The sequence below is a fragment of the Ranitomeya imitator genome, chromosome 3 (genome assembly GCF_032444005.1).
Source record: "Ranitomeya imitator isolate aRanImi1 chromosome 3, aRanImi1.pri, whole genome shotgun sequence".
Lineage (NCBI taxonomy): Eukaryota > Metazoa > Chordata > Amphibia > Anura > Dendrobatidae > Ranitomeya > Ranitomeya imitator.
Window position 1 is genome coordinate 777,513,770 of NC_091284.1, and position 17,666 is coordinate 777,531,435.

At 62.3% G+C, this 17,666-nt stretch overlaps 1 protein-coding gene across 1 annotated transcript in view; it reads left to right on the forward strand.

Annotated features, from left to right (window-relative positions):
• Nucleotides 1-740: 740 nt before the first annotated feature.
• Nucleotides 741-17,666, forward strand: part of SAP18 (Sin3A associated protein 18) — a 30,424-nt gene continuing 13,498 nt past the window's right edge. Inside the window, exons 1-2 of the mRNA XM_069759106.1 lie at nucleotides 741-947; nucleotides 11,282-11,391. Of these exons, the coding sequence (XP_069615207.1) occupies nucleotides 780-947; nucleotides 11,282-11,391 (278 nt within the window). The 5' untranslated portion in view covers nucleotides 741-779. The remainder of the gene's footprint in view (nucleotides 948-11,281; nucleotides 11,392-17,666) is intronic.

The window sequence follows — 17,666 nt, forward strand, 5'->3', positions numbered from 1 at the left end:
TTTTATTACTTTTTTTTACATAAATATACATATTTATTGGTATATTTTTATTACTTTTTTTTTTTACTGAAATATACATATTTATTGGCATATTTTTTATTACTTTATTTTTTTTTACATAAATATACATATTTATTGGTATCATATTTTTTCATGTTTTATTACTTTATTTTACATAAATATACATTTATTGGTATAGTTTTAATTTTATTACTTTTTTTTACATAAATGTACATATTTTTTGGTATATTTTTTCATTTCTTTTAATTTTTTTTTACACGTAGTCCCTCTATGGGACTTTAATATTCCTCTGATGCATTGTAATGTCCCAGCCCTGCAATGTATGAGACCTGCCAGTGTTACAGAACCGCTTTTACACCATGTTGCTAATATAATTGTTAGAAAAAAAAAAACTATGACATTATTGGAATTTTTTACAAGCACCAAAAAACCCACAAAGGTGTGAAGGTCTGAGGGTATATTCAGACCATGGAGCCACGATGCTTCTTTTGCTGCATTTTCCTGAAGCGACACTCAAACCACATTTTTTCTTTTTTAATAATTGCAAAAATTTGTGAAAATTGCAGTAAAAAAAAAGCAGCGCAATTGCATAGAGTGCAGTGCGCACAATCCTGGGACGGGCCTGCACCGCAGCAGTGACTACAGCGCCGAACGTAGCACTCCCCCAGCGTCACTGTGCATACGTCACTACGCACTGTGCGTTACCATAGAGATCTTAGCTCAGTGCCAGATGAGAAGCCGACGTCAGACGTTTGGGGATGTCGTCATCACGTAACGTGGCGGACACCGGAAGTGGAGAGTGTTTCGGTCCGCTGGACGCGAGGATTTTCCCTGCTGCTGTAAAACTGGAGAAAATGGCGGTAGAGTCGCGGGTGACGCAGGAGGAGATAAAAAAAGAACCGGAGAAACCGATTGACCGGGAGAAGGTGAGGGAGCCGTTCGCTATACACGTGCGGCTTTGAGCGATTGCGACGAGCGCGCTCTTCTCTCTCGTCCGTTCAAATGAATGAATGAACCAACGGTCAACGGTTATTTCTTACAAAGGGTCAGACTGTCAGGGACCAGTTACTCTACTTCATAACCCCCCCCCACTCTGCGGAGCCCGCCCTCTCGCTCGCCTCCCACCCTGCGGAGCCCGCCCCCTCGCTCGCCTCCCACCCTGCGGAGCCTGCCCCCTCGCTCGCCTCCCACCCTGCGGAGCCCGCCCCCTCGCTCGCCTCCCACCCTGCGGAGCCCGCCCCCTCGCTCGCCTCCCACCCTGCGGAGCCCGCCCTCTCGCTCGCCTCCCACCCTGCGGAGCCCGCCCCCTCGCTCGCCTCCCACCCTGCGGAGCCTGCCCCCTCGCTCGCCTCCCACCCTGCGGAGCTCGCCCCCTCGCTCGCCTCCCACCCTGCGGAGCCCGCCCTCTCGCTCGCCTCCCACCCTGCGGAGCCCGCCCCCTCGCTCGCCTCCCACCCTGCGGAGCCCGCCCCCTCGCTCGCCTCCCACCCTGCGGAGCCCGCCCCCTCGCTCGCCTCCCACCCTGCGGGGCCCGCCCCCTCGCTCGCCTCCCACCCTGCGGAGCCTGCCCCCTCGCTCGCCTCCCACCCTGCGGAGCCCGCCCCCTCGCTCGCCTCCCACCCTGCGGAGCCCGCCCCCTCGCTCGCCTCCCACCCTGCGGAGCCCACCCCCTCGCTCGCCTCCCACCCTGCGGAGCCCGCCTCCTCGCTCGCCTCCCACCCTGCGGGGCCCGCCCCCTCGCTCGCCTCCCACCCTGCGGAGCCTGCCCCCTCGCTCGCCTCCCACCCTGCGGAGCTCGCCCCCTCGCTCGCCTCCCACCCTGCGGAGCCCGCCCCCTCGCTCGCCTCCCACCCTGCGGGGCCCGCCCCCCACCCCCTCTCCTCCCACCCCCTCTCCTCCCACCCTGCGGAGCTCGCCCCCTCGCTCGCCTCCCACCCTGCGGGGCCCGCCCTCTCGCTAGCCTCCCACCCTGCGGAGCCCGCCCCCTCGCTCGCCTCCCACCCTGCGGAGCCTGCCCCCTCGCTCGCCTCCCACCCTGCGGAGCTCGCCCCCTCGCTCGCCTCCCACCCTGCGGAGCCCGCCCCCTCGCTCGCCTCCCACCCTGCGGAGCCCGCCCCCTCGCTCGCCTCCCACCCTGCGGAGCCTGCCCCCTCGCTCGCCTCCCACCCTGCGGAGCCCGCCCCCTCGCTCGCCTCCCACCCTGCGGAGCCCGCCCCCTCGCTCGCCTCCCACCCTGCGGAGCCCGCCTCCTCGCTCGCCTCCCACCCTGCGGGGCCCGCCCCCTCGCTCGCCTCCCACCCTGCGGAGCCTGCCCCCTCGCTCGCCTCCCACCCTGCGGAGCTCGCCCCCTCGCTCGCCTCCCACCCTGCGGAGCCCGCCCCCTCGCTCGCCTCCCACCCTGCGGGGCCCGCCCCCCACCCCCTCTCCTCCCACCCTGCGGAGCTCGCCCCCTCGCTCGCCTCCCACCCTGCGGAGCCCGCCCTCTCGCTCGCCTCCCACCCTGCGGAGCCCGCCCTCTCGCTCGCCTCCCACCCTGCGGAGCCCGCCCCCTCGCTCGCCTCCCACCCTGCGGAGCCTGCCCCCTCGCTCGCCTCCCACCCTGCGGAGCTCGCCCCCTCGCTCGCCTCCCACCCTGCGGAGCTCGCCCCCTCGCTCGCCTCCCACCCTGCGGAGCTCGCCCCCTCGCTCGCCTCCCACCCTGCGGAGCCCGCCCCCTCGCTCGCCTCCCACCCTGCGGGGCCCGCCCCCCACCCCCTCTCCTCCCACCCTGCGGAGCTCGCCCCCTCGCTCGCCTCCCACCCTGCGGGGCCCGCCCTCTCGCTCGCCTCCCACCCTGCGGAGCCCGCCCCCTCGCTCGCCTCCCACCCTGCGGAGCCCGCCCCCTCGCTCGCCTCCCACCCTGCGGGGCCCGCCCCCTCGCTCGCCTCCCACCCTGCGGAGCTCGCCCTCTCGCTCGCCTCCCACCCTGCGGAGCCCGCCCCCTCGCTCGCCTCCCACCCTGCGGAGCCCGCCCCCTCGCTCGCCTCCCACCCTGCGGAGCCCGCCCCCTCGCTCGCCTCCCACCCTGCGGAGCCTGCCCCCTCGCTCGCCTCCCACCCTGCGGAGCCTGCCCCCTCGCTCGCCTCCCACCCTGCGGGGCCCGCCCCCTCGCTCGCCTCCCACCCTGCGGAGCCCGCCCCCTCGCTCGCCTCCCACCCTGCGGAGCCCGCCTCCTCGCTCGCCTCCCACCCTGCGGGGCCCGCCCCCTCGCTCGCCTCCCACCCTGCGGAGCCTGCCCCCTCGCTCGCCTCCCACCCTGCGGAGCTCGCCCCCTCGCTCGCCTCCCACCCTGCGGAGCCCGCCCCCTCGCTCGCCTCCCACCCTGCGGGGCCCGCCCCCCACCCCCTCTCCTCCCACCCTGCGGAGCTCGCCCCCTCGCTCGCCTCCCACCCTGCGGGGCCCGCCCTCTCGCTCGCCTCCCACCCTGCGGAGCCCGCCCCCTCGCTCGCCTCCCACCCTGCGGAGCCTGCCCCCTCGCTCGCCTCCCACCCTGCGGAGCTCGCCCCCTCGCTCGCCTCCCACCCTGCGGAGCTCGCCCCCTCGCTCGCCTCCCACCCTGCGGAGCCCGCCCCCTCGCTCGCCTCCCACCCTGCGGAGCCCGCCCCCTCGCTCGCCTCCCACCCTGCGGAGCCCGCCCCCTCGCTCGCCTCCCACCCTGCGGGGCCCGCCCCCTCGCTCGCCTCCCACCCTGCGGAGCCTGCCCCCTCGCTCGCCTCCCACCCTGCGGAGCCCGCCCCCTCGCTCGCCTCCCACCCTGCGGAGCCTGCCCCCTCGCTCGCCTCCCACCCTGCGGAGCCCGCCCCCTCGCTCGCCTCCCACCCTGCGGAGCCCGCCCCCTCGCTCGCCTCCCACCCTGCGGAGCCTGCCCCCTCGCTCGCCTCCCACCCTGCGGAGCTCGCCCCCTCGCTCGCCTCCCACCCTGCGGAGCCCGCCCCCTCGCTCGCCTCCCACCCTGCGGGGCCCGCCCCCCACCCCCTCTCCTCCCACCCTGCGGAGCTCGCCCCCTCGCTCGCCTCCCACCCTGCGGAGCCCGCCCTCTCGCTCGCCTCCCACCCTGCGGAGCCCGCCCTCTCGCTCGCCTCCCACCCTGCGGAGCCCGCCCCCTCGCTCGCCTCCCACCCTGCGGAGCCTGCCCCCTCGCTCGCCTCCCACCCTGCGGAGCTCGCCCCCTCGCTCGCCTCCCACCCTGCGGAGCTCGCCCCCTCGCTCGCCTCCCACCCTGCGGAGCTCGCCCCCTCGCTCGCCTCCCACCCTGCGGAGCCCGCCCCCTCGCTCGCCTCCCACCCTGCGGGGCCCGCCCCCCACCCCCTCTCCTCCCACCCTGCGGAGCTCGCCCCCTCGCTCGCCTCCCACCCTGCGGGGCCCGCCCTCTCGCTCGCCTCCCACCCTGCGGAGCCCGCCCCCTCGCTCGCCTCCCACCCTGCGGAGCCCGCCCCCCTCGCTCGCCTCCCACCCTGCGGGGCCCGCCCCCTCGCTCGCCTCCCACCCTGCGGAGCTCGCCCTCTCGCTCGCCTCCCACCCTGCGGAGCCCGCCCCCTCGCTCGCCTCCCACCCTGCGGAGCCCGCCCCCTCGCTCGCCTCCCACCCTGCGGAGCCCGCCCCCTCGCTCGCCTCCCACCCTGCGGAGCCTGCCCCCTCGCTCGCCTCCCACCCTGCGGAGCCTGCCCCCTCGCTCGCCTCCCACCCTGCGGGGCCCGCCCCCTCGCTCGCCTCCCACCCTGCGGAGCCCGCCCCCTCGCTCGCCTCCCACCCTGCGGAGCCCGCCTCCTCGCTCGCCTCCCACCCTGCGGGGCCCGCCCCCTCGCTCGCCTCCCACCCTGCGGAGCCTGCCCCCTCGCTCGCCTCCCACCCTGCGGAGCTCGCCCCCTCGCTCGCCTCCCACCCTGCGGAGCCCGCCCCCTCGCTCGCCTCCCACCCTGCGGGGCCCGCCCCCCACCCCCTCTCCTCCCACCCTGCGGAGCTCGCCCCCTCGCTCGCCTCCCACCCTGCGGGGCCCGCCCTCTCGCTCGCCTCCCACCCTGCGGAGCCCGCCCCCTCGCTCGCCTCCCACCCTGCGGAGCCTGCCCCCTCGCTCGCCTCCCACCCTGCGGAGCTCGCCCCCTCGCTCGCCTCCCACCCTGCGGAGCTCGCCCCCTCGCTCGCCTCCCACCCTGCGGAGCCCGCCCCCTCGCTCGCCTCCCACCCTGCGGAGCCCGCCCCCTCGCTCGCCTCCCACCCTGCGGAGCCCGCCCCCTCGCTCGCCTCCCACCCTGCGGGGCCCGCCCCCTCGCTCGCCTCCCACCCTGCGGAGCCTGCCCCCTCGCTCGCCTCCCACCCTGCGGAGCCCGCCCCCTCGCTCGCCTCCCACCCTGCGGAGCCTGCCCCCTCGCTCGCCTCCCACCCTGCGGAGCCCGCCCCCTCGCTCGCCTCCCACCCTGCGGAGCCCGCCCCCTCGCTCGCCTCCCACCCTGCGGAGCCTGCCCCCTCGCTCGCCTCCCACCCTGCGGAGCTCGCCCCCTCGCTCGCCTCCCACCCTGCGGAGCTCGCCCCCTCGCTCGCCTCCCACCCTGCGGAGCCCGCCCCCTCGCTCGCCTCCCACCCTGCGGGGCCCGCCCCCTCGCTCGCCTCCCACCCTGCGGAGCCCGCCCTCTCGCTCGCCTCCCACCCTGCGGAGCCCGCCCCCTCGCTCGCCTCCCACCCTGCGGAGCCCGCCCCCTCGCTCGCCTCCCACCCTGCGGAGCCCGCCCCCTCGCTCGCCTCCCACCCTGCGGGGCCCGCCCCCTCGCTCGCCTCCCACCCTGCGGAGCCTGCCCCCTCGCTCGCCTCCCACCCTGCGGGGCCCGCCCCCTCGCTCGCCTCCCACCCTGCGGAGCCTGCCCCCTCGCTCGCCTCCCACCCTGCGGAGCCTGCCCCCTCGCTCGCCTCCCACCCTGCGGAGCTCGCCCCCTCGCTCGCCTCCCACCCTGCGGAGCTCGCCCCCTCGCTCGCCTCCCACCCTGCGGAGCCCGCCCCCTCGCTCGCCTCCCACCCTGCGGGGCCCGCCCCCTCGCTCGCCTCCCACCCTGCGGAGCTCGCCCTCTCGCTCGCCTCCCACCCTGCGGAGCCCGCCCCCTCGCTCGCCTCCCACCCTGCGGAGCCCGCCCCCTCGCTCGCCTCCCACCCTGCGGAGCCCGCCCCCCTCGCTCGCCTCCCACCCTGCGGGGCCCGCCCCCTCGCTCGCCTCCCACCCTGCGGAGCCTGCCCCCTCGCTCGCCTCCCACCCTGCGGAGCCCGCCCCCTCGCTCGCCTCCCACCCTGCGGGGCCCGCCCCCTCGCTCGCCTCCCACCCTGCGGAGCCTGCCCCCTCGCTCGCCTCCCACCCTGCGGGGCCCGCCCCCTCGCTCGCCTCCCACCCTGCGGAGCCTGCCCCCTCGCTCGCCTCCCACCCTGCGGAGCCTGCCCCCTCGCTCGCCTCCCACCCTGCGGAGCTCGCCCCCTCGCTCGCCTCCCACCCTGCGGAGCCTGCCCCCTCGCTCGCCTCCCACCCTGCGGGGCCCGCCCCCTCGCTCGCCTCCCACCCTGCGGAGCCTGCCCCCTCGCTCGCCTCCCACCCTGCGGAGCCTGCCCCCTCGCTCGCCTCCCACCCTGCGGAGCTCGCCCCCTCGCTCGCCTCCCACCCTGCGGAGCCCGCCCCCTCGCTCGCCTCCCACCCTGCGGAGCCTGCCCCCTCGCTCGCCTCCCACCCTGCGGAGCTCGCCCCCTCGCTCGCCTCCCACCCTGCGGAGCTCGCCCCCTCGCTCGCCTCCCACCCTGCGGGGCCCGCCCCCTCGCTCGCCTCCCACCCTGCGGGGCCCGCCCCCTCGCTCGCCTCCCACCCTGCGGAGCTCGCCCTCTCGCTCGCCTCCCACCCTGCGGAGCCCGCCCCCTCGCTCGCCTCCCACCCTGCGGAGCCCGCCCCCTCGCTCGCCTCCCACCCTGCGGAGCCCGCCCCCTCGCTCGCCTCCCACCCTGCGGGGCCCGCCCCCTCGCTCGCCTCCCACCCTGCGGAGCCTGCCCCCTCGCTCGCCTCCCACCCTGCGGGGCCCGCCCCCTCGCTCGCCTCCCACCCTGCGGAGCCTGCCCCCTCGCTCGCCTCCCACCCTGCGGAGCCTGCCCCCTCGCTCGCCTCCCACCCTGCGGAGCTCGCCCCCTCGCTCGCCTCCCACCCTGCGGAGCCCGCCCCCTCGCTCGCCTCCCACCCTGCGGGGCCCGCCCCCCACCCCCTCTCCTCCCACCCTGCGGAGCTCGCCCCCTCGCTCGCCTCCCACCCTGCGGGGCCCGCCCCCTCGCTCGCCTCCCACCCTGTGGAGCCCGCCCCCTCGCTCGCCTCCCACCCTGTGGAGCCCGCCCCCTCGCTCGCCTCCCACCCTGCGGAGCTCGCCCCCTCGCTCGCCTCCCACCCTGCGGGGCCCGCCCTCTCGCTCGCCTCCCACTCTGCGGAGCCCGCCCCCTCGCTCGCCTCCCACCCTGCGGAGCCCGCCCCCTCGCTCGCCTCCCACCCTGCGGAGCCCGCCCCCTCGCTCGCCTCCCACCCTGCGGAGCCTGCCCCCTCGCTCGCCTCCCACCCTGCGGAGCCTGCCCCCTCGCTCGCCTCCCACCCTGCGGGGCCCGCCCCCTCGCTCGCCTCCCACCCTGCGGAGCCCGCCCCCTCGCTCGCCTCCCACCCTGCGGAGCCCGCCTCCTCGCTCGCCTCCCACCCTGCGGGGCCCGCCCCCTCGCTCGCCTCCCACCCTGCGGAGCCTGCCCCCTCGCTCGCCTCCCACCCTGCGGAGCTCGCCCCCTCGCTCGCCTCCCACCCTGCGGAGCCCGCCCCCTCGCTCGCCTCCCACCCTGCGGGGCCCGCCCCCCACCCCCTCTCCTCCCACCCTGCGGAGCTCGCCCCCTCGCTCGCCTCCCACCCTGCGGGGCCCGCCCTCTCGCTCGCCTCCCACCCTGCGGAGCCCGCCCCCTCGCTCGCCTCCCACCCTGCGGAGCCTGCCCCCTCGCTCGCCTCCCACCCTGCGGAGCTCGCCCCCTCGCTCGCCTCCCACCCTGCGGAGCCCGCCCTCTCGCTCGCCTCCCACCCTGCGGAGCCCGCCCCCTCGCTCGCCTCCCACCCTGCGGAGCCCGCCCCCTCGCTCGCCTCCCACCCTGCGGAGCCCGCCCCCTCGCTCGCCTCCCACCCTGCGGGGCCCGCCCCCTCGCTCGCCTCCCACCCTGCGGAGCCTGCCCCCTCGCTCGCCTCCCACCCTGCGGAGCCCGCCCCCTCGCTCGCCTCCCACCCTGCGGAGCCCGCCCCCTCGCTCGCCTCCCACCCTGCGGAGCCCGCCCCCTCGCTCGCCTCCCACCCTGCGGAGCCCGCCTCCTCGCTCGCCTCCCACCCTGCGGGGCCCGCCCCCTCGCTCGCCTCCCACCCTGCGGAGCCTGCCCCCTCGCTCGCCTCCCACCCTGCGGAGCTCGCCCCCTCGCTCGCCTCCCACCCTGCGGAGCCCGCCCCCTCGCTCGCCTCCCACCCTGCGGGGCCCGCCCCCCACCCCCTCTCCTCCCACCCCCTCTCCTCCCACCCCCTCTCCTCCCACCCCCTCTCCTCCCACCCCCTCTCCTCCCACCCTGCGGAGCTCGCCCCCTCGCCTCCCACCCTGCGGAGCCTGCCCCCTCGCTCGCCTCCCACCCTGCGGAGCCTGCCCCCTCGCTCGCCTCCCACCCTGCGGAGCTCGCCCCCTCGCTCGCCTCCCACCCTGCGGAGCCCGCCCCCTCGCTCGCCTCCCACCCTGCGGGGCCCGCCCCCCACCCCCTCTCCTCCCACCCTGCGGAGCTCGCCCCCTCGCTCGCCTCCCACCCTGCGGGGCCCGCCCCCTCGCTCGCCTCCCACCCTGTGGAGCCCGCCCCCTCGCTCGCCTCCCACCCTGTGGAGCCCGCCCCCTCGCTCGCCTCCCACCCTGCGGAGCTCGCCCCCTCGCTCGCCTCCCACCCTGCGGGGCCCGCCCTCTCGCTCGCCTCCCACTCTGCGGAGCCCGCCCCCTCGCTCGCCTCCCACCCTGCGGGGCCCGCCCCCTCCCTCGCCTCCCACCCTGCGGAGCTCGCCCTCTCGCTCGCCTCCCACCCTGCGGAGCCCGCCCCCTCGCTCGCCTCCCACCCTGCGGAGCCCGCCCCCTCGCTCGCCTCCCACCCTGCGGAGCCCGCCCCCTCGCTCGCCTCCCACCCTGCGGGGCCCGCCCCCTCGCTCGCCTCCCACCCTGCGGATCCCGGCCCCCACCCCCTCTCCTCCCACCCTGCGTTAACCGGCCCCCACCCCCTCTCCTCCCACCCTGCGGAAAACGGCCCCCACCCCCTCTCCTCCCACCCTGCGGAGACCGCCCCCCACCCCCTCTCCTCTCACCCTGCGGAGCCAGCCCCCTCGCTCGCCTCCCACCCTGCGGAGCCCGCCCCCTCGCTCGCCTCCCACCCTGCGGGGCCCGCCCCCTCGCTCGCCTCCCACCCTGCGGATCCCGGCCCCCACCCCCTCTCCTCCCACCCTGCGTTAACCGGCCCCCACCCCCTCTCCTCCCACCCTGCGGAGCCCGCCCCCCACCCCCTCTCCTCCCACCCCCTCTCCTCCCACCCTGCGGAGACCGCCCCCCACCCCCTCTCCTCCCACCCTGCGGAGCCCGCCTCTCCTCCCACCCCCTCTCCTCCCACCCTGCGGAGCCCGCCCCCCACCCCCTCTCCTCCCACCCTGCGGAGAACCTCTCCTCCCACCCCCTCTCACCCTGCGGAGAACCTCTCCTCCCACCCCCTCTCACCCTGCGGAGAACCTCTCCTCCCACCCTGCGGAGCCCGCCTCCCACCCCCTCTCCTCTCACCCTGCGGAGCCCGCCCCCCACCCCCTGTCCTCTCACCCTGCAGAGCCCGCCCCCCACCCCCTCTCCTCCCACCCCCTCTCCTCCCACCCTGCGGAGCCCGCCTCTCACCCCCCCCCCCCCGCCTCTCACCCTGCGGAGACCGCCCCCCACCCCCTGTCCTCTCACCCTGCGGAGCCCGCCCCCCACCCCCTCTCCTCCCACCCCCTCTCCTCCCACCCCCTCTCCTCCCACCCTGCGGAGCCCGCCCCCCACCCCCTCTCCTCCCACCCCCTCTCCTCCCACCCCCTCTCCTCCCACCCCCTCTCCTCCCACCCTGCGGAGCCCACCCCCTCTCCTCCCACCCTGCGGAGCCCACCCCCTCTCCTCCCACCCCCTCTCCTCCCACCCTGCGGAGCCCGCCCCCCACCCCCTCTCCTCCCACCCTGCGGAGCCCGCCTCCCACCCCCTCTCCTCCCACCCCCTCTCCTCCCACCCTGCGGAGCCCGCCTCTCACCCCCCGCCTCTCACCCTGCGGAGCCCGCCCCCCACCCCCTCTCCTCCCACCCTGCGGAGCCCGCCCCCCACCCCCTCTCCTCCCACCCTGCGGAGCCCGCCTCCCACCCCCTCTCCTCCCACCCCCTCTCCTCCCACCCCCTCTCCTCCCACCCTGCGGAGCCCGCCTCTCACCCCCCCGCCTCTCACCCTGCGGAGACCGCCCCCCACCCCCTGTCCTCTCGCCCTGCGGAGCCTGCCCCCCACCCCCTGTCCTCTCGCCCTGCGGAGCCCGCCCCCCACCCCCTCTCCTCCCACCCTGCGGAGCCCGCCCCCACCCCCTCTCCTCCCACCCTGCGGAGCCCGTCTCGCACCCCCTCGCCCCCCACCCTGCGGAGCCCGCCTCGCACCCTCCTGCTCTCAGAGCTGTCCGCGTCCGTCACCCATCAGCTCCTGTTCCCTCAGCAATCACATGATCTGAAACGCACCAGTGTTTCAGAGAAAATGTGCTTTAATGGTCCAGTCACGAGACAAGACTAGCCCATCCCCCGTCCGGCTGGCTCTTCCCAGACCGTTACAGAACTAGGCGCCGGTTAACTGCAGTTTGTTCGGTTTTCTGGAGAAATTTGCTCCTTTTTTAGTATATAATCCTTATTTTCTGTAAGATTTAAGCCATTTATAAAGACAAAAATAGAAGATCAATAGTAACTTTGTGGCAAATTCATGAAACACATGTGCCATGTTTAAGAATTTGGTGCAAAATGGTCAGAGCATACGACACCAAAAAAGTGGATATCACAAATTGCAAATGATGAATTTGAGGCGATAGCGTTTATCTGAAAGTGAGATACACATCTGTGATGATAGAGTGGATGGATGCTGCAGAATATGGCACTTTGCTGTACTTAATCCTCCCTGTTGTGTTCCTCCAGACTTGTCCTCTTCTGTTGAGAGTGTTTACTACCAACAACGGAAGACATCACCGAATGGATGAATTCCTACGGGGAAATGTCCCGTCTAGTGAGTTACAGATCTATACATGGTAAGATGGGAACCTAGTGGAGCAGCTGAAGGAATTGCACTGTAGGCATTGCGCAAAGAAGTTTTCCCTAAAATTTCAAGTTCTCCCCTATCCATAGAATCCTGAGAGCTGGGCCCTGGCACCCCGAGAATGTGGCTCTACAGCGCCCCGATTGGAACATGGCAAAGGTCTGCATGATCGACCCCCCCCCCCCCCCTTAATAGCCAAGATTTTTACTTGACTTTTTCCCGAAGTCCCTTTGACAATGAATGGAGTGGGTCGAGCATGTAAGCCTTTGCTACGTTCAAAACTGTTCTTGAGCACTATTGTATGAAACGCTGGGGTCTCAATCCTGTAGCTCAGGGGTCCCCAACTCCAGTCCTCAAGGCCCACCAACATGTCATGTTTTCAGGATTTCCTTAGTCTTGCCCAGGTAATAATTGCATCACCTGTGCAATGCAAAGGAAATCCTGAAAACCTGACCTGTTGGTGGGCCTTGAGGACTGGAGTTGGGCACCTCTGCTGTAGATGAGGGATCAATTGTGACGTCTCGCAAACACCCCTTCCCCCTCTTAATGTCAGATCAGATATATAGGACATTATGTAAATTTCCCAAGTTCTTGAAGAAAAAAAAATAAAAAAATTTTCAGCACATCCTTCACTTAAATACTGTACCCAATTTGTTGTATATTTTAGGGAGCCGGTCCATTTTATACTTCATAGCCCTGGAAAAATGTATAGATGAAAAAACAAAACTGCTCCATTGATGCAGATATGAGATCTGTTTTGAAACGTAAAGCATCAGGCATTCTGGTGTCCAACGTTAGAATCCAAAATGCTTCACATTTTACAAGGCGTTTGGCCCAATTGGACAGTTAACCCTTTCACTGCCTCCAACAATTAATGAACTATCCCCTTTGTGCTTCTCAAGAATATGTCTGCATAGCCCGGACAGAGAACACTTTCTTTTCAAAAGAATCAGGGATGGCATCATGTATGTGTTCAGCAATCTTAACCTTAAGTTTATGAGCGGTATACAGGTCCTTCTCAAAAAATTAGCATATAGTGTTAAATTTCATTATTTACCATAATGTAATGATTACAATTAAACTTTCATATATTATAGATTCATTATCCACCAACTGAAATTTGTCAGGTCTTTTATTGTTTTAATACTGATGATTTTGGCATACAACTCCTGATAACCCAAAAAACCTGTCTCAATAAATTAGCATATCAAGAAAAGGTTCTCTAAACGACCTATTACCCTAATCTTCTGAATCAACTAATTAACTCTAAACACATGCAAAAGATACCTGAGGCTTTTATAAACTCCCTGCCTGGTTCATTACTCAAAACCCCCATCATGGGTAAGACTAGCGACCTGACAGATGTCAAGAAGGCCATCATTGACACCCTCAAGCAAGAGGGTAAGACCCAGAAAGAAATTTCTCAACAAATAGGCTGTTCCCAGAGTGCTGTATCAAGGCACCTCAATGGTAAGTCTGTTGGAAGGAAACAATGTGGCAGAAAACGCTGTACAACGAGAAGAGGAGACCGGACCCTGAGGAAGATTGTGGAGAAGGACCGATTCCAGACCTTGGGGAACCAGTGGACTGAGTCTGGTGTGGAAACATCCAGAGCCACCGTGCACAGGCGTGTGCAGGAAATGGGCTACAGGTGCCGCATTCCCCAGGTAAAGCCACTTTTGAACCATAAACAGCGGCAGAGGCGCCTGACCTGGGCTACAGAGAAGCAGCACTGGACTGTTGCTAAGTGGTCCCAAGTAGGGTTGAGCGAAACGGGTCGAACATTTTCAAAAGTCGCCGACTTTTGGCTAAGTCGGGGTTTCATGAAACCCGATCCGACCCCTGTGCGGGGTCGGCCATGCGGTACGCGACTTTCGCGCCAAAGTCGCGTTTCAATGACGCGAAAAGCGCCATTTCTCAGCCAATGAAGGTAAACGCAGAGTGTGGGCAGCGTGATGACATAGGTCCTGGTCCCCACCATCTTAGAGAAGGGCATTGCAGTGATTGGCTTGCTGTCTGCGACGTCACAGGGGCTATAAAGAGGCGTTCCCGCCGACCGCCATCTTACTGCTGCTGATCTGAGCTTAGGGAGAGGTTGCTGCCGCTTTGTCAGAAGCAGGGATAGCGTTAGGCAGGGTCCATTAACCACAAAACCGCTTGTGCTGCAGCGATTTGCACTGTCCAACACCACCCTCGGTGTGCAGGGACAGTGGAAGTTTTTTTTTTTTTTTTTTTCCCCTCAGCGCTGTAGCTCATTGGGCTGCCCTAGAAGGCTCCCTGATAGCTGCATTGCTGTGTGTACGCCGCTGTGCAAACCAACTGCTTTTTTCAAAGCACAAATCCTCTTGTTCCTTCCTTTCTGCACAGCTATCTTTTTTGTTTGTCCACACTTTTTATTTCACTTGTGCATCAGTCCACTCCTTATTGCTGCCTGCCATACCTGGCTGAGATTACTGCAGGCAGGGAGATAGTAGCTGCCTGCCATACCTGGCTGAGATTACTGCAGGCAGGGAGATAGTAATTGTAGGACATTCCCTGTTTTTTTTTTTTTTTTTTTTTTTGGTGGGAGATTAAGATTGGCAATTTGGCATTTCTGCTAGAGTGCCATCCCTGTGTGTGCCATCTCTCTCACATAGTGGGCCATAGAAAGCCTTTTCATTTTTCTGTATTTTTTTTTGTGGGGTGTATAAATTCTCCCTGATAAAAATACAGTGGGAGATTAATATTGGCCTTTGGGCTTGTGTGCCAGTCCTGAGTGTGCCATCTCTCTCACAAATAGTGGGCCATAGAAAGCCTATTTATTTTTTTTTTTGGTTTTATAAATTCTCCCTGAAAAAAAGGGAGATTAATATTGGCCTCTGGGCTTGTGTGCCAGTCCTGAGCGTGCCATCTGTGCCAGCCCTGAGCGTGCCATCTCTCTCACAAATAGTGGGCCATAGAAAGCCTATTTAATTTTTTTTTTTGTTTTATAAATTTTCCCTGAAAAAAGGGAGATTAATATTGGCCTCTGGGCTTGTGTGCCAGTTGTGAGCGTGCCATCTGTGCCAGTCCTGAGCGTGCCATCTCTCTCACAAATAGTGGGCCATAGAAAGCCTATTTAAATATTTTTTTGGTTTTATAAATTCTCCCAGAAAAAAAGGGAGATTAATATTGGCCTCTGGGCTTGTGTGCCAGTCCTGAGCGTGCCATCTGTGCCAGCCAGCCCTGAGCGTGCCATCTCTCTCACAAATAGTGGGCCATAGAAAGCCTATTTAATTTTTTTTTTTGTTTTATCAATTTTCCCTGAAAAAAGGGAGATTAATATTGGCCTCTGGGCTTGTGTGCCAGTTGTGAGCGTGCCATCTGTGCCAGTCCTGAGCGTGCCATCTCTCTCACAAATAGTGGGCCATAGAAAGCCTATTTAAATATTTTTTTGGTTTTATAAATTCTCCCAGAAAAAAAGGGAGATTAATATTGGCCTCTGGGCTTGTGTGCCAGTCCTGAGCGTGCCATCTGTGCCAGCCAGCCCTGAGCGTGCCATCTCTCTCACAAATAGTGGGCCATAGAAAGCCTATTTAATTTTTTTTTTTGTTTTATCAATTTTCCCTGAAAAAAGGGAGATTAATATTGGCCTCTGGGCTTGTGTGCCAGTTGTGAGCGTGCCATCTGTGCCAGTCCTGAGCGTGCCATCTCTCTCACAAATAGTGGGCCATAGAAAGCCTATTTAAATATTTTTTTGGTTTTATAAATTCTCCCAGAAAAAAAGGGAGATTAATATTGGCCTCTGGGCTTCTGTGCCAGTCCTGAGCGTGCCATCTGTGCCAGTCCTGAGCGTCCCATCTCTCTCACAAATAGTGGGCCATAGAAAGCCTATTTTATTTTTTTTTTGGGTTTTAGAAATTCTCCCTGAAAAAAGGGAGATTAATATTGGCCTCTGGGCTTGTGTGCCAGTTGTGAGCGTGCCATCTGTGCCAGTCCTGAGCGTGCCATCTCTCTCACAAATAGTGGGCCATAGAAAGCCTATTTAAATATTTTTTTGGTTTTATAAATTCTCCCAGAAAAAAAGGGAGATTAATATTGGCCTCTGGGCTTCTGTGCCAGTCCTGAGCGTGCCATCTGTGCCAGTCCTGAGCGTCCCATCTCTCTCACAAATAGTGGGCCATAGAAAGCCTATTTTATTTTTTTTTTGGGTTTCAGAAATTCTCCCTGGAAAAAAAAAGGGAGATTAATATTGCCCTTTGGGCTTGTGTGCCAGTACTAAGCGTTCCATCTCTCTCTCTCTCTCAGTCAGTGGGCCATAGAACGCATATTTTTGGTTTTATTTGTTTTCTAAATTCTCCCTGAAAAAATCATTTTATTTTATTTGGTTTCTAAATTCTTCCTGATAAAATCATATTTTTTTTATTATTTTTATTTCTAAAGTCTCCCTGAAAAAAAAAAAAAAAAAACAACCAAAAAAACAGTGGGAGATTAATATTGGCCTTTCTGCTTGTGTGCCAGTCTTGACTCCTGGGTGTGCCATCTCTCTCTCTCTCTCTCTCTCTCTCTCTCTCTCTCCAATTGTGGTCCATAGAAAGCCTATATTTTTTTTCCTTGATTTGGGTTCTAAAATCTACCAGAGAAAATAACTACATCAATCATTGGTAGAAAAATATTGGCCTCTGGGTTTGTGTGCCACTCCTGACTCCTGTGTGCGTCATCTCTCAGTCAGTGGGCCATAGAACGCCTATTTTTGGTTTTATTTGTTTTCTAAATTCTCCCTGAAAAAATCATTTTATTTTATTTGGTTTCTAAATTCTTCCTGATAAAATCATATTTTTTTTATTATTTTTTTTTCTAAAGTCTCCCTGAAAAAAAAAAAAAAAAACAGTGGGAGATTAATATTGGCCTTTCTGCTTGTGTGCCAGTCTTGACTCCTGGGTGCGTCATCTCTCAGTCAGTGGGCCATAGAACGCCTATTTTTGGTTTTATTTGTTTTATAAATTCTCCCTGAAAAAATCATTTTATTTTATTTGGTTTCTAAATTCTTCCTGATAAAATCATATTTTTTTTATTATTTTTTTTTCTAAAGTCTCCCTGAAAAAAAAAAAAAAAAAACAACCAAAAAAAACAGTGGGAGATTAATATTGGCCTTTCTGCTTGTGTGCCAGTCTTGACTCCTGGGTGCGTCATCTCTCAGTCAGTGGGCCATAGAACGCCTATTTTTGGTTTTATTTGTTTTATAAATTCTCCCTGAAAAAATCATTTTATTTTATTTGGTTTCTAAATTCTTCCTGATAAAATCATATTTTTTTTATTATTTTTTTTTCTAAAGTCTCCCTGAAAAAAAAAAAAAAAAAAACAACCAAAAAAAACAGTGGGAGATTAATATTGGCCTTTCTGCTTGTGTGCCAGTCTTGACTCCTGGGTGTGCCATCTCTCTCTCTCTCTCTCTCTCTCTCTCTCTCTCTCTCTCTCTCTCTCCAATTGTGGTCCATAGAAAGCCTATATTTTTTTTCCTTGATTTGGGTTCTAAAATCTACCAGAGAAAATAACTACATCAATCATTGGTAGAAAAATATTGGCCTCTGGGTTTGTGTGCCACTCCTGACTCCTGTGTGCGTCATCTCTCAGTCAGTGGGCCATAGAACGCCTATTTTTGTTTTTATTTGTTTTATAAATTCTCCCTGAAAAAATCATTTTATTTTATTTGGTTTCTAAATTCTTCCTGATAAAATCATATTTTTTTTATTATTTTTTTTTCTAAAGTCTCCCTGAAAAAAAAAAAAAAAAAAACAACCAAAAAAAACAGTGGGAGATTAATATTGGCCTTTCTGCTTGTGTGCCAGTCTTGACTCCTGGGTGCGTCATCTCTCAGTCAGTGGGCCATAGAACGCCTATTTTTGGTTTTATTTGTTTTATAAATTCTCCCTGAAAAAATCATTTTATTTTATTTGGTTTCTAAATTCTTCCTGATAAAATCATATTTTTTTTATTATTTTTTTTTCTAAAGTCTCCCTGAAAAAAAAAAAAAAACAAAACAAAAAAAAAACAGTGGGAGATTAATATTGGCCTTTCTGCTTGTGTGCCAGTCTTGACTCCTGGGTGTGCCATCTCTCTCTCTCTCTCTCTCCAATTGTGGTCCATAGAAAGCCTACATTTTTTTTCCTTGATTTGGGTTCCAAAATCTACCAGAGAAAATAACTCCATCAATCATTGGTAGAAAAATATTGGCCTCTGGGCTTGTGTGCCACTCCTGATTCCTGTGTGCGTCATCTCTCACTCAGTGGCCCATAGAAAGCATATAGT